This window comes from Paramisgurnus dabryanus, chromosome 7, assembly GCF_030506205.2.
Source record: "Paramisgurnus dabryanus chromosome 7, PD_genome_1.1, whole genome shotgun sequence".
NCBI lineage: Eukaryota > Metazoa > Chordata > Actinopteri > Cypriniformes > Cobitidae > Paramisgurnus > Paramisgurnus dabryanus.
The window spans coordinates 28,892,631-28,918,144 of NC_133343.1; the positions used below are offsets into that span (position 1 = coordinate 28,892,631).

Genomic DNA, 25,514 nt, shown 5'->3' on the forward strand with positions numbered 1-25,514 from the left:
TTCCAGACAAATAACTGAAATACACTTTCTTTTATTTTTCCTTTAAAGTGTCATTTTACAGTGCGCTGGGTTTGTACAGTTCTCTAAGGCAGATTGAGGAATATTAACCATGCACGTTTCACAAGAGCTTTAAAAGAACCAATAAAATAACAACACACACACAAGAACCAGAAGGCAAATATAATTTTGACATTTACAAAAAAGCAAAATGATGGGATGAGGAGGAGACCTGGAAGTCATCTTAACAGATGGTTGTTATGGAGAGGCCTGATGATCTCTAGTGCTGGTTAAACCAACTCCTCGCCCCTCAATAACCAAAGCCCTGGTTAAGTCGTCTATGTTAGGCTGTCTGTAGGCCTCTGGATGGGTTTTGGGCAGATCTTTCTGGAGAACCTTCTGTTCAATGTTAAATAAAACCATCAGGAAACAAACATGAGTGCATCTTTGTAGCTCATCTCTTGTGTTTTGCGTGCATTAGGTATTTACACAATGTACCCCCCCCCCCCCCTAAAAAGCATTAAAGTTATTTATTTACTGCATTTATTATTCAGTGCTTCTGTAACTATATGACTGTACAGGATAGTAAAAACTTCACATGAATAAAGCAGCTCCAGAATACAACATCATCTGCAAAAACTCAGTAAAGATCCTCTTAAAAAGAACACGAGGACAACCGCTTTTCATTTAAACAAATCTCTTTTCAATTTCAACAAAATAACATCCTTCCAGGAAAATGGCAAAATAATAATATGGCAACTCTTTTTCTATCTTCTGCAGCGTTTTTGGTATTTTAGGTAAACGACAACAACAAGCCCTAAGTGTTATAATCCAGTACAGTACGATGAATCTTCGGACCTCGCTGTAAAAATTAGTGACCGCCGCTACATTTCGATTGGACAGGGACAGAGAAAGTGGGAGGGACTAAATTTGTATTCAAAGATAGCTGAAATAGATGAGCAACACTTTCTTTCCAGCCTGTAAAGACCGACTAAAGTGCAAGTAAATGTGTGCGTTTGTAGCGGATGGTTGACAAAGTGTTTGGTTAATGTGTTGCACTCCTTTTTAAATGAATGGAGCATAAAAGAAAAAAAATGCAGATAATAGCAGATTTACCTAAATTTAACCTTTAACCTTAGAGAGAGTCACTGAGGGATGAAACGATTGTCAGCCTCTGCTAATGGTCCACATCATCCACCCAACACAAGCAACCAAACTCATCTTCACATCAGACCAACACCAGCATGAATCAAGACAAATCAGGTTTCTTTCGGTGGTATTTTTAGACGATGCCAATGTGTTCGTGTTATCCAACAGTCCGGATCTATGCACACTACACACACACACACCATCATCTTTCATATTTGTAGATTCACACTATGGTGTGACTGTTAACACAAAGAGCTGTACATTAGGCAGCATTTATATTTGTGTTTTTGCTTCTGGGGAGCAGACAGTGTCGAGACTTAAATCCTTTTCACATTGAAGGGAACAGATCTCGTCTGGATGAGATAAAGTGTGTGGTTAAGAAAGGGACATTTCTCCATTCCTGGGACCTGGCAGTTGCTTGTAAGGCCTGGACTTGTCCGAGAGCAGTCCTTCAATAAGAGAGACGTGGTCACACGAGGTGACTGCTACTCTTTAGTCTGGATCTGGGGCGCGTCGTCCGTTCCGTCCCAGCTTTCTTGAGGCCTCTGAGAGGTGCGCTGTGGGTTATTCATATGCTGGGCGGCCGGGCCGGTGTAGGGCTGCCCGTGATGATGGTTATTAGGCTGTAGAGAGAGAGAGTACACATTAGGATGTACAAAGATGTCCAAGAGCAGGGTTAGGGTTAACCGTACAAGTACATGACTTACAGTGCATTTAAACTATACAATTTATCAGCATTTGTTTTCCCTGGGATTAAACCCATGATCCTTTGTGCTGCCAACCATGTTAGTTACAGGACCTCTGATGCCCTTTATGTCACTAGATCAAATTTCAAAATGCAGCCAAGCAGTCATCACACACAAGCTCTCAGTAATGAACAATATGAAATTGTGTAAGGTACTCCCCACGTCCCTAAATCATGGTCTCATCCGTTTAGTTCGGCTTTCTTATTTTCCCTGTTCTGTGCAAAATCTACCATAACCCCATCCTGTCATCAATGCTGACACTGCAGGCGAGGAAAGTAATAAGCAACAAACCTGGTCTGCTGTTAGTAGTGTTCATTACATGAGAAAAAAACCTCTATAGATGTTTTTAATAACGCATGTAAAGTGCATCAGTCTTTGGGGTGGGACGTTACCTGCTGATATTGTGTCCCGGGCGGGTGAGGGTACAGGGTGGTGTCTTCAGGAGGCGACGAGTCGTGATCATCAGGTGCTTCCTGATCATCTGGCTCCTGAACAAAACAAAACATATTAGCATCTGAACTATTAAAAAAACATCTTGGCACATATAATAGCAAGAAAAGTTTGCTTTGTTAATAACCAATTAATAACAATCAGTCATGGTACGTTTAAGTTCTTGAAAGAAATATTGAATGCAAAGGAACAGATTTGATATTTACTGCCTCACCTCTTCAGGGCAAAGCTCACAGGCTTTAGCCAAGGTCATACGGGCACTGTGAGAACGTTCCAGAAAATATCCATTAGACGTCTCGTTGCTCTGTACTGGAGGTGACCAGTTGTTGTAGCTGTACTGAGGGTTTCCTGTGTACGGCCTCCTCTCTAACTCATCACCCAACCACTCCACTGCACACGTCCACTTCCTCTTCAGGTCACCATTACTCTGCAAGCAATGCACATACAAAACTTTTATTACACGGCTCTCTGGAATGCTTGATTCTGATTGGTCAGTTGAGACATTTGCAGGTTCGTTCTTTTCAAATAATAACCGCTCCAAATTAATAACGCATAGCCGGACTACTTGCACGAGTAAAATCGCTCCGCGCCAATAAAGATCAATAAGATCTTTATCTGTTTGGCTCCATCTTGTGACAAACACTCGACAACCACGACAAGACACAGACAGCTTACTGAGACTGAACTTGACAAAATAGAGCATGACAGCTACGAAGCCAAATACAGAATGGGCATTAAAACTTCTCAAAGACTGGTTAAAGAGAAAAAAATGGAGACAGACAAGTATGAAGCAGAGGATCTTAATAAGGTATTACGATCATTTTATGCATCTGTGCAAAGTTTCGCGGAAGGATAAAAATGTTAATTTAAAACAAATATGCCAATAAAATGTTTAAAATTCATATTCACGGCAGTTTTTTTTCTTATGTGGCAAGTAGCCGTGTAATAAGCGGGATAATGTAGAGGCCTGATCACACTGTCGGGGCTTATTTCCCAATAACTACCGGTTGCCTCTACATTATCCCTTACATATCATACACTATTGTAACGTTTTTAACATTTGTAACATTCAACCTTTTTATATAAAAGGCTCTGCAGGATTTTAAAAAACTACCAAACTGAAGAAGTCGCAAGCATCACCTAACCTTTCCTCACGTTTATGTGTGGAGGTTAAACCCTAACGCATGTCTGGTTTCTAAGGTTTAGTGGTCGAAAACTTCTTCGATGCAATTAAGATTTGATTACTTTAACAATATTTTTATATTACATTTCAAGTTAGGCAGTTACGTTTGTACTTACAAATGCAATCAAAATATATAAGAAACATTTAATTAACCTCTTTGAAAATGACACAAATCTGTAAGAATGGGGCTTCATTAGTGCTATAAAATATTATTTGAAGTAACTGCATGGATATTGAAAGTATGCACTGCACTGGGTGATATAGTGTGATTAAGATGTTTTTGTGGGCTCAACATCTCTTGATGTCTCTCATCGTCTATTGGCCTAACCCTATGCTTAATCCATGTGGGTTTTACGGATATATACGGTTGCCATTATCGCACCACAAAACCCCACCTCTGACATTGTTTTATCTTTGGTTTGGAGGACCCTTTGGATTAAAGTGTCTGCAAGAAAAAGACCATCAACCCTCACCTGTAAGATCTGATGAGCCACAGAGCAGTTGGTGAAAAGAGCCACCATGCACTTAATGCACTGATAGGCCCGTTTCTGATAATGGTTTTTGGAGCGCTGGATGGTGTCGAAGAGCCCATCTCGGTCATCAGGAATGCCCTTCAGAACGTTGTGGATCCTGAACGGAGAGAATGAGTATCCGTAATATAAGGTTATTATTCGTGCTCATCTGTTTTATAAAATAATCAAGACTTCAAGTTTGATGATGGCACGCATGCCTGCAATTCACCTGTGTGTCTGCCAAGAGTCCTCTATCAGAAGAATCTGAAGCAGCAAGTCCAGGTAAGGCCTCAACTCGTAAGTGTAGGAATACGCCACCTAGGACCGATGTAAAGTTAGCAGTGAGCGACAATCCGGAAACGTAAGATCATCTCGCTTTGCCTGACAACTCTGCTGCCGATAAGAAACGCTTTAAATCACCGACTAACCTGCCAGAGCAGTTCACTGAGAACCGTGGAGGAGAACTGAGGATTCTCCCAGCAGCAGAAGCGCAGCAGTTTCACCGTCTCCTCAGAATTACTGCAGTCCTCGATGATCTTCTTCACGTAGCTTGTGCGCACGCACAGAATCTCACCCACCAGCTGCTGCAGTGGCATGATGGGAGACGCGAGACTGGGGTCACCGAACGGGTTGGGCAGAGGTGGATTACCTGTCAGAAAAGAGGAGAGCGCAGCTAAAAGCTTTACACGGCCCTTGAAGTTGACAAAACCAAATAAGGATCGCCAGCGCACGCCGCTCACTGTTAATGGAGGACTGCATGCGCGAAGAAACATCACAGCAGCGCACCAGCTGTGACACCACCGTGTAAAGTTTCCCGAGCTCCGCGTACTGATACTTGATGGGAGGGCCGGGACCCTCATCCAACGCCACGAGCATGAACGTGGCTGGCACGCCTAACTTCAAAAGCTGCGTCTTCTCTGCCAAACCTGCAACAGACAAGCAGGGTATTGCCAAGCGTACTGACATAACAGTTGAGATCCGAAAGAGTGGAACTCAGGAACCAAGAACATGACCGGATTAAGTTCTTACCCAGATTGGCGTACATGACAAAAAGGTTAAAGTACTGCTGAAGATGACGTCCGTGTTCTGACACTTCTCTCCTGAGTAAATTCAGCACTGCTCGTAACAAATGGTCGCTCAGTGTTGCGCTCTCACAGGCCTGCCGAACAGACCACAGACATTCATCATAACTCAGACAACAATTCAAAATTATTTCAGTGTTTCTACATTGAATATTTACAGGTATGCATTTAGTAAAATGATTATTTTGTTACATTCGGTCAACTACCGATGACATTTCTGCCAAATTCCTCTTAAAATAATGCTTGCATTAATTTACTTAAAATTAAAATGTGGGAAAAATGGTTAAAAAAAGACGTTATCTTGAAAAAAGTTCAAATTCATTTTTCTATTACACAATACTGATGTTTTACAGAAGTGAATATTTGAACAGATTTCACAGATCTTGGTCTTTTACATTGCTGTTAGATAACGTTACGTCACGTCACTCCTGAAGTTTGCTTTTGTTGAATTAAACAGACACTGGACGTTTAAAACTCTAAACTACAAGATATTTCAGTTTGCCTTTGTACCTGTGTGGACGACCCCGGTGATGTCACAGGGACTGGACAGGGTCCGTCTTGCAGGGAAAAGTGTGCGATGAAAACAATGAGCTTGGCAACGGCTCCACGGACCTCTGCACTCGGGCACTCCAGCAGGTACTCGGAGAAGCGCGTGGGGAAGGCAAACAGGACATTGTGTGCAAACCAGCTGCGGACGTTCTTGCTATGACGCAGTAGGACGCACAACGCATCATACCTGTGAGCAAAAATAAATCCCCATTGGGAAAATGAGACAAACTTCCATCTGCCTAGTAACAAATATAGTCTTGCAGTTGAAATTTTCGACACGATTGACTACATTTATCAACCATGTCAAGTTGTTATATAAGGCAGCTTTATATTTTCTACAAAACACTGATGAATTAGCATGAAAACAGAAGGATAAGAAGCCAAGATCCAAATAAAAGAAACGCCAGAAGCGTGCAGAGATTTAATCTCGACACAGGGTACCTGAAGACACACATGGTAGTAGTGAAGACTCGGGTGTATTAAAACATGGAGACGGACAATAATGCTCACCAGTCGCTAGCAGGGCCTCGGACGACCTTCTTGGTGTGGAAACCAGTGCTAAACAGAAATCTAGCAGCAAGCTGAATACTAATGGTGGCTATTTCTTCAGCTTCTGGTAAAAGGTGATCTTGACCTAGGAAAATCCACAAAAGGAGAATACTTGACAAAATCTGCCATCTGAATATCACACCAGTGATACAGATGAGGTAAAAATACAGTTGAAATGTTGTACCAATTGCCAAAGAATAAGATGAAAGACCAACAGCCAAACGCACCTGGAGGAGGATTCAGGTAGACGCTATTACAGGTCAGCAGTTTTTTAATGAAGTGAAAATACTCAAGGCTGTACTGCATGCGACTATGCATGAACTGCACATTTTGTTTGCGGACGCTGGCCTCGATGGCTGAAGGCATTTCGGGCTGGTCGGGCCGGGGTCCGAGCGTCAGTTCGGAAACGTACTTTGACAGCTCATCGTCGCTCCCTGCAGCGTCCAAGCGCTCGTAGAACAGAATGTAAGCGTTCCACCAGCGTTTCTGACGACGGTACGACATTCGCTTCATCATGTGATCAAAGACCTCACCCATGTACTCTCCACCGAAGCACTGGTTTTTCATCTCCTCGTCATCGTCCATCTTACACTCCGTTACGTCACCGTCGTCAAATTTATACCAGCGGTCCTTTTGTCCGTCCTTGCCGCTACCGTGACGCTGAACGATGTAAGAGTAATAATGTCCGCCGCTGGCTTGTCCCGAGTGCACGAGCACACCCACCAGCCTGTAACGGGAACCGCTGCCTGGCTCGGACTCCGCCGGGGCGTCCTGGCTCTCCGGCAGGACCTCGTCACCCTCCAGCTTCGCCACGCCTGCCACCGTATAGGGCTCCATGTCCAGCTCACGAGGGAACTCAAAGTAATCGTTGAATTTGATTGCACACTCGCGCTCCCAATCGTAATCGAAGCGCTTTAACTGAATGGCCAAGACCGGTGGGAGTTTCTTAATGAGGAGACGTTTCACTGTGTCGACCTGCAGATCACATTTGAGAAAAAGTCACCAACTCACGCTGTGTTCAAAAACTAGCAACTATTAAGTTACAAGAAGTTTAACAGTTAACCCCAAAAATAGTATTTTTTCACCCTCGTGCTATCCCAAGTGTATAGGAGTGAATACACACAGTTATTTTAAAGGTCCCTGTGTTTTTGAAGCTACGATTGTGTTTATGGTGAATAATGGGATCGGGAAAAACAGGACTCTTAAATATCCCGACTCTCATTGTCTTTGAAACACCACTGAATGGTCTTGTACATACATTCATTCATTATACAAGTAATCCATACAACTGGTGTTGTCTTTTGAAGCGCATTTAACACGTCTGTCTAAAGAAATATTGTAATATCAGAACTAGACTCTCTCGTAAACACGTGAGCGACATGTTCATTATTTGAGTAAACAGTTTTTTTTAAATGGAGGGAAGATCAGAAACACTATCCACCTTTTTGTTACACTTCTCGCAGTGGTAAGCATTGTCTCCTTCGAGCAAATCCCCTTTGACGTACTGTTCTAAAGAGTCCAGGAGGTTCTGATGGTTCCTGATGTCAACGTTCAGTGTTGTGAAGGATTCCTCACACTCATACCTATGAAGAGACAAGCAAATGAATAATCTCCAAATAAACAAGCACGGAGAGGTCCAAAGTGATGACCTTACCTGTGAGGACAGCCCTGACAGATCTTCTGGTCTGCAAATGAGCCACCCAAGATCCTGCTCAGCATGGTGGGACGCCCGAGGGCTTTCAACGCCTCATCCAGCGTATCCACCAGAGAATTAAAGAACTCCAATGCATCATGTTGTTCTCGAAGATTGACCGGTTCTCCCCATAACCTGCAGTGGAGATTGAAAAGCTATTCTTTCGAATGTTCTTAACGTTAACGAGTGTAAAAACTGAACCTCTAGCATCAAGACAACCTGGACTGTGACGTAGCTAAAGTTGCTCTTTTACACGCTAATATTGTCATCCACAGCAAATCTCTATCATCTCTTCAATAACACTTATAAAGAGAGATGACGGCTGATTTTACCTGAACCGTTTCCAGAAGCCTCTGGGCACATAGTACTGAAGACGAGACGCTGCAAGGTGGCCAAAAATGACCTGCAGGTGACGCAGCACTGCGATGTTGTACTCTTTACGGTCCTCTGCCTTGTTAAGAGCGGGCTTGTCATCAAACTGGTGATGATAACTGAAGACATCGTCCCTGGGGTCCACGTTAATCTGCGGCACAACACCTCAACATGAATGATGCACATCCGGATGTTTTTTTCCCTAACCTCGGTTTATTGACATCGGTGTCTGCTTGTTACCTCATTGTCCTGCTTTTCATCTCCAGACATGTCATCATCAACGTCACTGCCTGTGCCTTCGATGGCCAGGATGCCGTCTCGGATGGGTGGGATCATGTAAAGCTGCTGTATGACAGAATTCATGTAGCACGTGGCTCCTGCGTTCTTCAGACCCACAAAGCCTTTGGTCGGCCGTGGCCCAACCGGAGGTAAATACTCCCACTCGGTTAACACCTCACAACCTGAGAATGACAGCATCTTTTAAACAGGAAACACGAGTAGAAACAATTCTGTGTTTTCTTTGTTTTTTCCCCATTTCGAGGTCTCATTTTCTTTTCTTGTGTTTTATGAATTGGGTAAGAGCGCCACCTGGTGGATAATAGCAGAAATATGGATTGCTGGAAAAACTAGTCATTGGCAGGGAAGAGTTAAAGGGATAGTTCACCCAAAAATGAAAATCCTTTTCTTCCCAAAGGAAGATATTTTGAAAAATGTTTGTAACCAAAGCGTTCGTGGACCCCATTTACTTCCATAGTTTTCTTTTTTCCTACTCTGAAAGTAAATGGGGTCCACAGACCAAAATATCTTGCTTCGTGTTTATCAGAACAAAGAAATGTATGTGGGTTTGTAACTACATAAAAGTGAGTAAATGATGACAGCATTTTCATTTTTCGGTGAACTATCCCTTTAACTCATCAATGACTGGAAAAAGTTAACATAATGACAGCTTCTGTGGCTCAAGTTTATGGCGAGAGTCGGGTTTATTTATAAAGAATTAAACCAATAAGTTGTTTAAGATTCATAGAGAGCTCTTTAAACAAAAGTAAAGCTAGACAACTAATGTGCCAGCGAGAAAATATTAATACTGTGTATTTTTCTCTGTTTAAAAAGTAAAAAGAAAAATAGAGTGCACTTCCTTTCAAAAAGAAATAATAAGGCAATTTGAATTTTACACAATCTGCGGCCGAATGTAAATACAAACCTAGATAGTACAAATCCATGAGCGTGTCAACAATCTGATTTAAGTTCCGCACGCAACCAACGGCAAGAGCGACCAGCAGCTCAAAGCCGGCGTTTATGGACGCAGGACTGCTGCACACCGGGATGACCTGCTCCACCGGAAACTCACCGCTCTTCACATACTGCAGGTAAACGTTAGACGCCGGGAAGATGAAATCATCAATCAGCTCCTACGAAAGACATAAATGGGAAATGAAGTCGGCAACACACAAAATGAACTTTCAGTAAAATCAACATCACAAGTTAAAAGTGGCTGACTTTTATGAGATTAGCACCGGCCTTCTCACAGCCGATGTAGAATTTCTTCTCGGGGGTCTGGAAGGCCAGCAGCTCTTTGGTGACACCCAGGTGACCCTCTAGAATAGTCTCTTCAACACCCGTCTCACTCGTCCTCCTCACCTCATCCTACACAGTTGAAGATTCAATTAAAGCATCGCTCTTTCCCATGTGTGAAGCATGACGAATGACTGCGATAAATTTACCCTGATTCTCTTGAGCCACTCGATCTCGTTGTTGAGGAGCACCTCGGCATTAGGGAGGTTTATGTTGCTGTTGTACGCATAGTTGAGTAAATGCCGCAAGAGGGTGAAATAATCACCAGCGTGCTTGGCTCTTTCTTTAGCCGTACTCTTAAAAAAAAAAAAAACAGCAAGAAATGACCAGCTTGTCTATGATGTACACACACTAAGAAAGCACAACATTGACCACTGTACTCACTCCCAGAACAGTGAAGAGGAGGGTGATGAAGAACAGAAGAGGTCTGTGTCCCATACAACACCTGGTGGCCATGAGGAAGAACTGCTCGTGTGACATCTGACGCACAACTCTGGCGTACGGAAACACACCGCAACAGAGCAATGAAACATTATGAGCCATTATGACAACATCATCTCATGGTCATCCATCGCTTTCATCTGACTTACTTGCTCTGGCAGTGCAGCAGCAAGTCGATGATGAAGGTCTGCCAGGCTTTCTCTTTGCTCAGTGCATCAAGGGCCGTAGGAAGCAAAGCAAAACACAAGGTCATGACCTCTAGCGCTTCGCAGCACACCTGCTCGTCTTCTGCGACCGGCTCATTTCCTGCAGCAGTCTGCGAAACAAACAGATCGTGTGGAGGTACGGCCGACTGCCGGATTACGAGCCAGTTTTAAAAAAACAGACCGACCTCTTCTTTAGGCAGCAGCGTACCTTCACGTAGATCTTGCTAATCTCTTCATTTGAGCTGAAGACCAGGTGGAGCGTTCCACTGCCTGAAGCCCAAACGATCTTCTGCACGGCTCGAATCACACAGATATCTGGGATGTACTTTGAGGCTTGAAAAAAGTTCTGCGGCACAACAAGGAAACAAAAATCAGCACGCGCCAGCCAGCCGGCTTCGAGACGACATATACCGTAAAGCGGCCAAAACCAGGAACCTCATCTGAGATCTGCTGGGCCAATCGGATGGCCACATTGCGCAGCATGCATTCAGAGGCGGGGTTGGGAATGCTCTGGAGAGCGTTCTGTAGCACCAGAGCCTGATCATGGGTTGCCTGATTTATCTGAAAGACGACAAAACAAAAAGTCACATCGCCACGAGTTTAAAATAATTAAAAATAAAAAAGGCTTAAACTTTGCTCGCACGCAGTACCGGTGACGCTGGGTTGGTGCCCTCCACCACAGGTTGGCAGGCCTCTGCCACAGCTTTCACGTGCCCAAATCCAATAGCAGTAAGCAGAAGTTTGGCGATTTTCAGGGCGTTCAGGTAGGCGCCGCGCCTCGTCTCCACGTCTGCGTTGGGAAGGAAGTTATTTCTAGTGAGCATGCCCAGGACGAGAGGCAAGCCGCCACTTTTCAGGAAGTTGTACTGGAAGTCACTGGCATCATCTCCCAGTGTTCCACTGGCTGGCATCAGCAGGGCATAAACAACCTAACAGAAATGTGCATGAACAAAATTAAATAAAATGCATCGTACGGCAGCTTCAAGATTCAAGATCTGATCTGTCACACAAAATCTGAAAAAACTGAGTGACTGAAAAAGAGAAGATCAAATCTATTAATGATCAGAAGAAAAAATAAGTACATAAAATTAAAAAAACAACAGGGTTAAACTATGTGTACTTAACAACAAAACGATGGTTTGTGCTGGCACATGCTGTTAGTAAATCTGTCCCGAAATGTCAGATAGTGATGTTACGTTCACTACATCGATATTTTTAATGAATCTTGAACGACTTGTTCTCAATGCTTAGTCAAAAGCATTCAAGTTTAAGCGCTGTTTGGGTGGTTACTCGCTGAACGAGTGAGCTTTAACAAATTGAATGAACTGCTTCATGTCCTTCAATTTATCACAACAATTAGGTTTTTGTCCGTATGGCACGTTTAATTACATTTAAACTAAATTACAGTCAAACCATTTGTATTAATGTAGATTAAGTCACCTATAATAAGACTAAAACTAGAACAACATAAATGACTTAACTGTAACTAAATTGCGTTTTGGTCAAGAGACTGAGACTTAAAGTCTGCATCTGCATCTGCTTTTCACACCATGGCACTGCAGTTAAAAAAGCTGGCGGAGTGATGCTGAGTGTGGTGGCAGAATATCAAAGCATATTAGTTACAGCTACATACATGCAAACAAATAAAGCCCATTACAGGTACAGGTATGACCTGTGATACCTCTGTGAGATACAACACTTGTGAAGGTGAAGGGCCGAAGAAGAGCGAGTCAAGTGTGGGACTAAGACTGTTCTCTCCTAGCTTAGCGTGATCCAAACATATCGCTCGAAGATTCTCCACCGTAGTGTTATCTGTCAACGTAAAAAGGACACGTCAGGAGCTCAATCGACACGTTTTGCAGTACAGTACATTTGCGAGGCTTTTGTTTCACCAATACCTGGAGGCATGAGATTCATAAGGACTCGGGCACCATCCCGCAACAGTGGCATGTTTAAAGTGCAGCCCAGGTCAGCGATTTGCCACAGGAAGGAGATGTAGCGCAGGTGCAGGGACATGATCTGCACGTCAAACACGTTAAACTCATCAAAATCTGTCTACAAGACAATCCTCTCATATATCCAACACAAGAATGAATTTTTACCACTCCTGGCAAGCAGCTCTCAACTTCTGGATTTGGTCCATCGCTGTAGTGGTTGCCATGGTTTCCAGGTGAGCCCGTGGACGAGTCAGATGAGCTGTCGGGGCTTGAGGGCATGTTGGTGCTGACCTGGGTGAGTTTCGCAGTGATGAGCTACACACAAAGAGAGAGAAAAGGATATTTTATAAAACTGCTCCAGTCCTCGATTTAGCAAATCGTAATAGCAACTATGGAGAAATTGTGTTGTTTTTGAACATTACTAAACAATGTGTTGCTTATGACAAATTGGATTTGGTCCATACTAAAATAATTTCTGTTTTATTAGTATTTAAGGAAACTCAGGAAAATCAAAAGTGAAAATCAGGATTTTACTCCTCTAAGAGAGGATGATAGAGGACAAATAGAGCTGTGCGTCGTCCACATAACAATGAAAATGATTGACTGTTTGTGTAAACTTTATGTAATTGTAAATAAAAGCCTTTGCCACTCATGAAATACTTGTAATTACACTTCAGTAAACCAAAGTAACATCTGACAAACACTGAAGCAGCAGACTTTGTGTTATATTTCTCAAAACGTTTTTACAGCCACTGCTGTAACTTCCATAAGTAGTAAGTATACTCGAACGAGGATAAACCTCACAGTTTTGTCTTTAAGATTCAGGTGTCCGATGAGCCTCCGGTCGTCGGCGGGATCCACGACCTCTCCTCCAATAAACAGCTCGGCTTTGGTGTGCGTGCTGTTGGCTTTGATGCGAGAGAGAATGCATCTGCGCACGGAGCCGACGGTGTCATTGGTGTGGGACCAGATGTCCAGATCATCCACCTGTCGGCCCTGATTGGGAAAGCGCACCACTAGGGTGATGTGTTTTCCACGAAACGCCCTGTAGAGCAAAATTAAATGCTTTGTGCGTTCCATGGGAATGAAACTCATGATGATCTTGCCAATGTTAGTGAAGCAGACGGTTTAGCAGCAGGTACCTGGACATGGGCAGGATGGTTCGTTCCTCGTGATAGTCACTGTCACATTCGTTGATGTATTCTTTGAGCACAGTGAGAACTCGCACCACACGCGTGACCTCCTGTCTGGCACAGTCGTGATCGCCGTCCAGAACGCAGAGAGTGTCGTACGAGGCCTTGAGCCGATCGAAACACGACTGAATGAAGTCCTCGTGGATCTCTACCTATAACAGCAGACCAGACGAGGCATAAGCAGCGTGCGCAGAGGTGAGATTGAATATGTGTGTGGGTATATATATGGAGAGAGACAGAGCACCTGATTGACTAGTAGTTTTGGTCCCAGGTTAGTGTAGATCTCTTTCAGCAGGTCTATTGCACGCACGGCGATGTCATCACTTCCTTGAATCACAACCTATGGAATGACAGAACTGCAATAAATCCTCCTATAAAAACATCATTCACAGACGCTAATTTAATAGCTTAAATATCAGGTTAGGTTTCTACTAAAATTCATCATGTAAATCTCTGATCAACGAATAATTAAGCACTAAATGAAATTTCTGTAACACTTTCACAATAAGGTTCACTAGTTAATATTAGTTAATGTATTAACTAACATGAACAAACCATGAGCAATGCATTTGTTACAGTTTTTTTTAATCTTTGTTAATTATAGTTAATAGAAAAAAAAATGTTCACAGTGCATTAACTAATGTTAACATGATTTTAATAAAGTATTAGTAATTGATGAAATTAACATGAACAAAGATTAATAAAGTGCAGTTCATTATTAGTTCATGTTAAGTAATGTAGTTAACTAATGTTAACTATTGAACCTTATTGTTAAGTGTGACCAAAATGTCTCTCAAGATTTACTCTCATGCCATCCTAGGTGTAAATGACTTTATTTATAATATCATTAAATAACTATCATTAAATATCATTAAATAACTATCATTAAATATCATTAAATAACTTTAAATCAGGCATGGACTAGAGCAGGGGTAGACAAGGTCGGTCCTGGAGTGCCGATGTCCTGCACAGTTTAACTCCAGGTCTAATCAAGCAAACCTGAACAACTAATCAAAGTCTAAAGAGTCCCCTAAAAACTACAGGTTGGTGAGGTTTTATCAGGGTTGGAACTAAAATCTGCACGACATCAGCAGACTAGACGAAACAAAGGGCAAGACACAGGGTGAGTAAACGATGACAGAAAGTTCAACTTCTGATGAACTATTCCTATGAATCGTCATGACAGACCTGCACTAAACTGGTGGTACTCATTTTATATGTGCAGAAAGTTAACACATGTACGGCCACAGTGTTTGATAAGAACACGATCTCTTCATTATCATGTAGTTTACATGCAAAAACAATCACACGCGTGCTTCATTCAGTGGTGTTGTGCGTAAGTTACCCTCCAGAGGTAATCCAGGCCGATCAGCTCCAGGTCATCCATCATGTACGCCCGCCGTTTGGCCACCAGCTTCCCCTCTCTGCAGTTCACTGCTTTAAAGAAGCGCTCAAAGCATTTGATGCCGTTCTCCGTGAGCAACGTGGGGTCCAGCTGCAGCACATTGTTCTCAAAGAAGTCCTTGTTGATATCCGGGTCCAGGTCCGGCTCATCGCCCATGAGTTTGGAGTACCATTTAAAGCAGGCCTCTCGATCGCACAGAAACACTGCGTTCTCCGCCAGACACTTCCAGATCTGTTTAGCTTGAGGAGCACAAAGCCAAAGCTGCCCGTCCTTCAGCAGAAACCTGAACGTGGATTAATATGAGCGTCAGCAGAGGAAAAGCTGAAAGAAGCACATCTGCTGCTGCTGCGTTCTGATTTACAGGTCATTTTCTTTAAGATATTTAGAAGAAAAGTAAAATGTCATACAGACACAGACAACATTTACACGCTGTAATTTTATCTCACGTTTTCAAACACCATACGCACACACTCGTGTGCAACAACTGGAATTTATAAAGTAAACTTTATGACTCTGTCACGCACACGTTTGTTCCAATAAACATTTGTGCATTTATTTGTGTCTTTTTGGTAAAGTTTCATACGTGAGGTGCCTGATCCATCACTGGGCAGCTTGTTTGAAAGCTGTGACTGACCTCAAGAAATTGAGTCTCTCTTGAACTTCCTGTACGTGGCTGTACCTGCTGCCCACTCGAACCGTCTGAGGGTCAAAGCCTGGATGATCTAAGTCAAACATTACAGGTGTAGCTCAGTATGAGAGCAAAAGCATACAAACAAACATGTACATGAGTGCAAGTCTGAAAAATGATTAAAAAAACACCTAAAAAGGACACCAATTTTACCTGCGGTTTATCCTAAAAGCCTTTACATCATTTGAATTAAAAGAATCTCAGCTTTCAAAGATATGTGACATGTTTACCTTTATGTTTTGAGTTGTTGTATGTCATGAAGTTTACTGTCAAAGAATGCAGTGTTCCTCTCACAGTACATAGGAACTTTAAGGGGTTAACCGTATTCAAGCATGTACATTAAGACGCATCACTTCCTGTTAGACGACACTCATACGCACCTTTAGAGAAGTGTCTCATGTTCTCCATGTACGCAGACAGATTCTCAGCCACTAGCGTGACCAGAGCGTGATTGTGCTGGAGCTGGTTGATCAGGTCATGACGATAAAAGACGTGAGGACTTCTCTGCGTCTGACTGCACGAGAGAGAGAGGCTGTGAGACATCAGGACAAAACCTCAAGGACATTTCAAACCTCTGCTAATTATGGGTCTGACCTGAGATTCTGAGGAGCTTCTCCAAACAGACTACAGATTTCTCTGATCTGCTTCAGCGCTGGAATCACCCACTTGTCATTCGTCCGAAGCTCCTCGATAAAACGATCGATCCACTGCATCTTTTGCGTGTCGCGGTCCTGTAAGACAACAGAGTTCAATCTCTACGCGTTATCGGCACGACGGTGAGCAATAGCACCTCATCGTTCGTGAAACCAAAGATGCGTTCTGGCATTCACCTGAGAGCAGCTGTAATCCAGGATCTTAATGTGAGCGCTCAAAGCCTGATCCATGATGTCCACAGGGACGTCATCGCTGTGCGCCAGATTCCACAGTAGGTTGAGCACTTTGTGAGCCATCACCCCGTCCTTATCGTCCTCGGCCAGCCTGCGGATCAACTCTAGAAGCTTTTCCCGCTGCTTTTTACTCGCGTTGGTCCAACTCGCCTGCAAATCGCAAACACGCAAACGTGACAACGAATGCACGGAGAAGAGTCGTAACGGTTCATATAACAGAGCCGGTGGCCAACTGCGGTCCATCAGAGGTTTAGTAACGACCCAAAATCAAAAACACCAGTCGTCCAGAGGACCTCGATCAGCGTGTTTGACCAGGGATGAAATATTACTCTGTAGGACCTGACCAGAAAGACCCTAATAATCACTACATCATAATAATAGCATACGAACCTTGAAGCAGTCGAACAGGCGGTCAAGTTGCTCAGGAGAGAAATCCCACGCTAGTTTGGCCAAAAGATCGTGAACATTCTTTACAATCGCTTCATGTTTACCAGCCTGAGGAAGATAAACGTAGACAAAACTGAGAAAGTGTTTTTAGTCCGTGTCTGTCTGGCTCTGGTATGAATGAAGTTGAGTACCTGTGCCGCCCAGATGTTGTCCAGGTCCTGCAGGGTGAGAGCTTTCTCTTTGATAACAAAGCGCAGGATCTTCTCCAGCTTCTCCACGTATTGTGGCTGATGAAGACTGTCTCTCAGGACAATGGACAGAATGTTGTTCTGCTGAATCCACTCCTGACACGAATAATAAGACGTAAGGATGACCAATCTATCTCAGAATATAACCTCTGCATTTACTCAACACATAAGAGCTGCGTTTCCATTTGTGCAAAACGTTAGCATTATTCTCTAAATGCCGTCAAAAGATTATTGCGTAATGACGGCGTTTCAACTGAATATCGACTGAAACTTTTTCCTCTCGCGATAAGTCATTCCACTTCACATCCACTGATGTTGATAGGTTTACTAATATCACATCCACCACAATAGGCATTATTTTTAACTGGAGACATAAGAGTTTTATCCAAAAATTAATCCCAAGTTAAGCCTTTAATACTTGTGGGCAGAGATGTATTGAGGTGTTTCCGGGAGGTTTGAGTTCATACCGCTTCATCTTTTAATAATAATTATGTGCAAATAAACTCTTTCCATTGAAGTTTTTGTAAATGGAAACGCAACTACAGTTGACTTTCTCAATGGTTAGACTCAAACCAGCAACTCTCCCCTTACAAGCCCGACTCTCTAACTAGATTAGGTTATATAGATGACTCTCTCTTCTATATTTAAAAACAAATCTATCACATAAACACAGATGACCTTTATAAGAGGTTTCTGTGAGGTTTAAGTGATTGGTGCGCTTACAGCCATACGCTCCGCAGTCAGCCATTCTTCTTCTTCAGGATTGCCATGTCGATGTGTGTAATAAGATACGCTGGAGATTACTTTGTTTACCTCGTTTAGCGCATTCATTTTCCCATTAAACGAGGAGATTTGCAATAACCTGTGAAGCAGCCAAGACATCAGATCATCAGACCGTAAAGAGTTCTCAACGATAACCAATAAAGCGGACCAATAGAAAGCGTTCATGTCAGGTGACACAATGAGATAAACATCACACAGCTTACCTCAGGATCATTTTTAACCTAAATATTTCCAAGTTTTTGACCGTTTCCTCTTGACCAGGAACTCTGGATGCCAGATTCTTCAGTGACTTTATAATCATGGATAATGCATCATTTTTAGCTTCGTTTTTTGCCTCTTTCTTCAGCTCCTCATCTGTGAGGTTCTCCAGAAACTGCGGCACCATCTCGATTATAGGCAAGAAAAACTTCTTCACCGTATGTAAAGTCAAAAACTCATAACACTGCCCAAAAGGTCTGGAATACAAATTAAGGAAAGAAATTTTGTGTGGCTCAAATGCTTCTTGGATTGAAATCTTTCATTTTCTGTTTAAGAAGTGAAGAGTAATTGGTTGGAATTAAAATGTTTTTTAATTCATTCAAAAAAATGAAATGAAAGCTAACGCACACTCCAGGCAGTAATGTCTAAAGTCTTTATGTTTTAGTCGAGCGAACGTCTGATTCCTTTAGGTAATGAAACAGCAGCTAAATGTCTAATGATTGAATGAAACAGATAGTAAGTGTGCGTCTGAATGCAGGAGTACATACTTGATAAGAGCTGCGATTATCTGCACGTTGAGAGCCTGGCTGCTCATGAAGCGATTGTGTAAAATCTCAAACCCGTTCAATGTTCCAAATTTATTAATGAGGTCCACCAGCCAACCCTGAGCACAGAAATATACATCGATGAGATAAATGAAACAAACAAATAAAGCACTGGCAGCTACATGGCAGCGTTCCTGTATAGCTCAGTGGTAGAGCATTGTGTTTGCAGCGCAAAAGGTCCCCACATCACATACTGATATAAAAAAAAATGTATAGCTTGTAATGCACTGTAAGCCAAATCCATAAAATACAATAATATAAATAAAGATAATATATATGGGAAGAAAACACGGTCACGCATTCAGTCAAATACAATCCAGTCCGGCCACGCTATCATTTTGCTCAATATTTCCCTCTTTCTTTTAAATCCAGACCAAAGTCTCAGAATCTAATGGAGAGATCAGGAGCATCAAAGCTTTGACATGATCTCACACAGCCAATATAAAAGATATCAAAATTATATGAGGAGCTTAGATGCAAAAGCCGCTAAAGGCTAACTGCAACAGAAACACACTTAGAGGATTTTGTATTTGAGCTCTTTATAGTTTCACAGAATTGTCTTTATGTTGTGTAGGATGATTTTATTTTTAAAAAGAGTAAATCACCAAAAATGACTTTTGCCAGGTTTTGTGATGAGAGTTATATGTACAGTATGTGTCAAGTTCTGACTTAGTTACTTATCAACATCAATACCTTCAGGCATCAAATCAAAGTACAAAAGCAGAACATTTTTAATTCCTCAACAAAGTACGTCCTGCGTCACGTTCTGTGTTAAATACATTGAGATATCAGGTTTGTACGCAGCAGGGGTAAACTGTGCCATATCTAAGCATTTAAGCTTCAGTTCAGACACACAGCCCATGAGAGTAGCCCATCTGAAACGATGACCGTACCCTACTGCACCCCTCCGGCACATACCAGAGTTTTAGAGAGTACCTTAGGCGATCGAGGGTCAGGCGAGCGGGCGAACAGCTCATCATCTGCAAGCTGGGTGCCGGCAGGGACGCTCTCAGACGGACGCGTGCCGTTATAGATGTGGAATTTGCAGTGCGGGTTTGTTGCAATGGCGAGCAGTTCAAGCAGAGGAAACCAATCCTGAGCCAGTTTGACCACGCAGAGCTCGATGAGCCGGTGAGTGTTGTTAATGATGCACCTCTGAAAGAGCCGAAACAAAAGACCATGAGAAAGAAGCCTTTAATCCCACCACCATAAATGAAAAGCACGACACAGCGCTCACGTGAATCTCAAACTTCCAGCCGCTCACAGCCTCATCTGTCAGGATTTTTGTGAAGGAGATCGTCAGGCCGTCACGGAAGAACCTCTGACATGCCTCACATCTCACATCAAGCCCTACACAATACAACAACAACAACAACAACAACAAGAGATTGTGTAAAGATCTGGGGCCCGTTTCAGTAAGGAGGTTTAACAAACTCTGACTTGATTTACTCTGAGATATAGGAAACTCTTGAGTTTTCAGTTTCACAACAGCTGATCTGGGTTAGTTCAATCGACTCTAGGTAGGCTGACTGAGTTAAGCGTGTTCACAACCACTTTGAAAAGCCGTCATCAATGGAGCTCAAATATTAGGATTCACCATGGCAACAAACCCCTGACAAAGAGGTCCGGATACTTTTCATTATTAAACCTGAAAGTGTTGCTGCAAGTGAACAGCAACTATGAGCATATATTATAAAGAAAAGAGTTTTGAAATTGCTACTTGAGTAAATGCATACATTTCATTTTTTATCACAGTTAAAATATCAGAAATAAAGAAACTTAGGACTGTAAGTTATTAAACTTTATATTAATTTTCATGCAATCCCATGGACAAAATGACCATGACAGCAACTAAAAATTAAATAAACAACTACATGGTGCTTCTCAAAAGACAATTTCAGCCTGGTTAGAAGTAGCTGTAACCCTTAACCTTGTCCTGGTGGTCTAGGACTGCTCAATTTCTTTCTTTATGCATACAGTTGTATATGCCTTTTATCTTGCACTACCTAGAAATTATTTTACTTATAAATATATATATAAATATATAGTTTTATTTAACCACTGAGAGATGTGGTGGGTTTGGTCGCCTGGGAATATGGGAGGGCAATTTGGGAAAGGAAAATGGGAAAATTGTATTATCTGTATTTTGGCAAGTACAGTGAAAGTCTCCAACAATAAAAACTTTGATAAAACAAATTAAATAAAGAAGAAGACTTAAAGGCTACCATAGTTAACAAATGGTTGACATTAATAAAATTGTAATATGCTAATCCGGTACTTGAACTCAGGTCGCTGAGAGTACGTCTTCCCTGACCTCTGCGTATACCACTCCTAGGCAACTGTTTGGATTTAAGAGCATGGACACAAAGGTTGAGAAGTATTGAAATATATCAAAAATTAATGCAAAGAAAAATTATGCTGCCCTAATAAATGCATGTGTGGATATGACAAAAAAATCATTCTGACATAAATGTAACTCTCAAATACAAATAAATGCAACATCATCATCAGTATATCAATTCATTTCAACTCACTGTTTTCCTTTGTTTGTTTAAATTTTAGTGTAATATATAAAATATATAAAGTAGTACTTTCAATTGACTTGCACTTGCAATTTGATTATAACTTAAAGCGATTTTTTTACAGTGTATGTAATACAAATGTGCTCATTGACTGAATTTACCAAATGGGTTAATGAGATAGTTAAACACCTCTACTCATTGAGTTAAGGTACCCTGTGTATAAGTTACCTCTCCTTCTGAAACAGACTAGACTTATCTCACCATCTCGAGTTTAACCTACCTCTCATTCAGAAACAGAAAACTCAAGAGTTTCCCTCATTTCAGGGTTAACATACTCAGAGTTTTCTCTTAACCTCCTTTCTGAAACGAGCCCCTGATCCCTTAAATAACACGGCGTCTGACAGATGATCACATATATAACTTGATAACCTTTTTTACTGAGATCTATAGCAGCTTCAAGCAGAACCTCCAGCTCTCCTTTTGGCAGAACCGGAACCACCCAGCGCGGCCTGAACCAACCACAAATCAGAGCAGAAGACAGAAAGATGACAACAATCGCACACTTCACAATGAATCGTACAGGACACCTGGATAAAGTTTGTTGAAACTGACCGGTTGATCATGTCGTCTAGCTTGGCCAGGTCTGTGTGGGGAAAGGCAGGCTCCACCTCTTCCTGTGTGGGCGGGGCATCACCCTGACCCTGTTCCTCAGGTGCACTGACAGGTGACGTCTCATTAGAGGAGTTTGTCGAAGGAGTCTAAACGCACACAGAAGAGACAACGGCAATGATCACAGATCAGATCCAAACACACAGAGCGACAGGATGTCAAACCATCAATCACGCAGACCTGGTTCTGGGTTAATAGGGTTTGGTTCTGGCTGTCCGGCGTTTGGCTCTGCCCCTGGCTCTCATTGCCCCCCACGGGGGACCCACGGGTGGTGGCCGTCATGCTTGGGACGGAGCAAATCTTTGTGATCTCGTCCGTTTAGGTGGCGGGGGCCAAGCGGAAAGTTACTGCTTGCAGGGCGGCGGGGCAGATACGAGGCACCTGGAGCTCTCACTGGACCGTAGAGATCATCGCATTACCTGCAAGAAATGCAAAATACAGACAGCAAGATGAAGTAAAATTCACTTGGATCATTCATACATTTATTTATACATAGTGCTACTACAGTGCAGAACTGGTCCTAGATCAGATGTGCAACTGCTCATTTTAAGTCAGGAATGTCAAACTCAATTCGTGGAGGGCCGGTGTCCCTGTAGAGTTTAGATCCAGCCCTAATCAAAAACACCTGATGCGATTAATCAAGGTCTTCAGGATTACTAGAAACTTCTAAACAGGTGTGTAGGACAGCGGCCCTCCAGGAACTGAGTTTGACACCCCTGATTTAAGCAGAGGTGGTACTTTAGCAGAACGGACCCTGATTGTACAACTTCTCTCTCCCATCCATACACAAAATAAAAAACAATGATCGTTCAGGGCAGATTTTCTGTCTGTTAACGGAAGTACTTGACTGTAGGGTTCTCCATCAGTCGATCCATTCAAAGATCACAGCGTTACAACATTGGGTTTATATAGAGTGAACATATATGAATGTTCAGATCAAACCCAAAACTCAAAACAGATCACACACATTGAGAAAGAGAGAGAAACACGTGTTTAACCGAGTTCTCCTTCACTCCTCCTTTAGTTTAATAATCGGGTTAAATCAGAAACTGATGTAATTCAGTGTCACTCATGATGTATGAAGAAGTTAAGTAGGGCTGCACGATTAATCGGGTTTATTTATAATGTGTGTCTCGTCGCTTAAGCTCAGTGTATACACTGCAGGATTTTTGTCATCACACTGTGTGACATGAAACGTTTAAACTTGGGTACGACTGTACAGTTATGACACCTATTAGATCTTAGGATGTGACGGCTGCGATACACGTTAGCACAACATCATCAGCATGCGTAATGGTAAACAAATACTGGTACACAGGTTAAAGCAGCACAAACACTCTGTGTTAATCATGTTGAATTTCTGACACTGTCAGAAGGGTAGTGTGACTCTGACTAGGGATGCACCGATACCACTTTTTTGGAATACGAGTACGAGTACGAGTACTTGCATTTCAGTACTTGCCGATACCGATACCAAGTACTTAATTAAAAAACATGATTTAAATTTACAGGTAACAGCTTTAGTCATATAATTTAACAAAAAAACAAAGGACTAGTTTTCCAGTTTGTTGTAAACTCTGCCTCTTTGGACAACACAAGAGGCATTAACCCCTTACACGCCGCTCAAACATAGACATTTCTCAGACCGTGGTATCGATTCCAGGTATCGGGGGACTTTTAACGAGTACTTTAGAAAATGTGGTATCGAGGCCGATACCCGATACTAGTATCGATATCGGTGCATCCCTAACTCTGACCAGACCTTTACTGATGAGATGGCCATGATAACTCAACCCGATTAATCGTGCAGCCCTAAAGTTAAGCGCATTGATTTACAAGAAGGGTTAAAACGGCCCAGTTCTTCACCCCAACACATCTGCAGCTCATTCAGTGTCAGGTGTGAAAAGTGACAAAAGCACAACATCTGTCTGTCTGTCTGTCTGTCATTAAAACCCCTTCACTCCAGTCATTCAGTAAAACAACAAGAAACATCAGGATAGAGAGAAACACAATTCTGTCAGTGTGACAACAACAACAACATTCATACTCACAACTGACTGTCAGAAACATTTAACCTTCATAACGCGACAGTAATGCTGTGATTACAACACAAACATGTCGCGTGTTATTCCGCTATAATAACATCAGACGTCTCTGGAGTGACAGCTGTCTGTCAGAGATCAAAACAAAGCAAACTCACGAGACTTTTTATAAAGACAGACACACAAATTTATACAGACGGTATCATTCATAAACATCAACGTTTACAGACACACAAACTTCAAACTCACATGACAGTAACTACAATATGGACATATATCATATATTTGTTTAAAACTGTTACACAGACTCGATTTAAAACTAAAATGTCGATTAACGTCCCCGTTATTACACCGCTGCAGTTAGCATTAGCATTAGCACAGCCACTCAACGAACATGAATGTTCAGATTTCTGCAGAGAAATAAAACAAACACTGACAACACCTGCACACACGTGTTCTTTCTCTCTCTGTATATAAAAGTGTTCATCGATTGAATGTTTATTTTTTGGCGAGTGTGTGATTTGAGGCCTGTTAGGCTGCTAATGTACTAAACATAGCACCAGCTTATTAATGGCGCGACACTCAGCGCGATAAACGACCTCGCGAGCTCGGACGCAAATCCGATCAGTCCCTTGCAGTCTTACCGCACACGAGAGCTTGAAACACCGCGTACAGTCGGTGGACCGCAGCTCGGATCTGAGCCTCTGTGACAGGCAGACATTTTGCTCCGGTATCACACAACCCGGTTTCATTGAACCTGCTGTCAGATCCACAACGCGGGATGTTTTTAGTGTCATCGAGGCTCGTGTTCTTTTTTCACTGAAGAGCTTAACTAGTGACAGCTCGTTTACCGACAACACTTAACTTACCCACAGCTCGCGCATCCGCTGCGTGTTATTACTGTCCACGGTTGATACGGGACTATACACTATATCCGAGATCTTTTTTCGGGTGTTTTTTCTGCGTCACCACCAGCCGCCCCCCTCCACGACACCCGTCCAGCTTCAGTCTAACACACGGGTGATTGGTCATATTATTTAAACATGTTGTGTTTTAATGAAGTGGCGCGTTGTCCGACATTAAATCGCGATGTTTGTCCTGCAGTGTGTTTGTGACTTTTGCCCCTGGTTTCACAGACAAGGCTTGAGGTTAATCCTAGACTAAAAAATAACTTCTACTGACAGATCTTAAAAGATGTCATTGATTTGTCTGTATATAAACACCAGTGACTTCTTCTTTGGGGTTTTACAGCAGTTTGTTGCATTACTGCCATCTTCTGTTCTAACTTTACACTTTATTGATTCTCTCATACAGTCCAGTAGTTGAATACCAGTAAAGTCTTAATCGAGTATAAAATGTTAGTCATTGTTTTCAATCATAAAATGGGTTGGCACTTTCCTATCTCGCAGCTCTTTTAACTCTACTAGATAGATCCCTTAGGTTCAGCTT

The 25,514-nt window shown here is 42.4% G+C and overlaps 1 protein-coding gene across 2 annotated transcripts; it reads right to left on the reverse strand.

The window, feature by feature from the left end:
• Nucleotides 1-15: 15 nt before the first annotated feature.
• On the reverse strand, nucleotides 16-25,265 carry LOC135760717 (ubiquitin carboxyl-terminal hydrolase 9X-like). 2 transcript variants are annotated; one of them, XM_065274833.2, is made up of 45 exons: nucleotides 24,935-25,265; nucleotides 22,204-22,442; nucleotides 21,967-22,112; nucleotides 21,784-21,863; nucleotides 20,070-20,182; nucleotides 19,769-19,987; nucleotides 18,776-18,891; nucleotides 18,233-18,484; nucleotides 17,970-18,108; nucleotides 17,190-17,342; nucleotides 17,002-17,106; nucleotides 16,555-16,761; nucleotides 16,319-16,455; nucleotides 16,105-16,238; nucleotides 15,671-15,758; nucleotides 14,977-15,319; nucleotides 13,876-13,971; nucleotides 13,581-13,783; nucleotides 13,243-13,483; nucleotides 12,604-12,753; nucleotides 12,400-12,520; nucleotides 12,183-12,313; nucleotides 11,152-11,430; nucleotides 10,937-11,062; nucleotides 10,710-10,847; nucleotides 10,445-10,611; nucleotides 10,239-10,347; nucleotides 10,004-10,150; nucleotides 9,780-9,926; nucleotides 9,484-9,691; nucleotides 8,523-8,743; nucleotides 8,243-8,433; nucleotides 7,872-8,045; nucleotides 7,659-7,800; nucleotides 6,445-7,192; nucleotides 6,179-6,302; nucleotides 5,630-5,855; nucleotides 5,067-5,196; nucleotides 4,778-4,963; nucleotides 4,466-4,686; nucleotides 4,267-4,355; nucleotides 3,999-4,155; nucleotides 2,557-2,769; nucleotides 2,285-2,380; nucleotides 16-1,769 (listed from the first exon to the last, which is right to left on the reverse strand). In XM_065274833.2, the coding sequence occupies exons 2-45, from the start codon at nucleotides 22,303-22,305 to the stop codon at nucleotides 1,632-1,634; spliced, it is 7,653 nt and encodes a 2,550-aa protein (XP_065130905.1). In that variant the 5' UTR covers nucleotides 22,306-22,442; nucleotides 24,935-25,265; the 3' UTR covers nucleotides 16-1,631. The 2 variants fall into 2 exon arrangements, with proteins under 2 accessions (XP_065130905.1, XP_065130906.1); XM_065274834.2 differs by lacking the exon at nucleotides 24,935-25,265 and adding an exon at nucleotides 24,710-24,916.
• Nucleotides 25,266-25,514: the final 249 nt, after the last annotated feature.

What these genes read in the sequence shown, in the direction of transcription:
- LOC135760717 (XM_065274833.2), bottom strand. Translation starts at nt 22,305, where the DNA reads ATGACGGCCACCACCCGTGGGTCCCCCGTGGGGGGCAATGAGAGCCAG. An exon ending in TATGAATCTCATGCCTCCAG is followed by an intron (nt 12,314 to 12,399) that starts GTATTGGTGAAA and finishes TTACGTTGACAG; the next exon opens with ATAACACTACGGTGGAGAAT. An exon ending in TGTCATGTACGCCAATCTGG is followed by an intron (nt 4,964 to 5,066) that starts GTAAGAACTTAA and finishes TGTCTGTTGCAG; the next exon opens with GTTTGGCAGAGAAGACGCAG.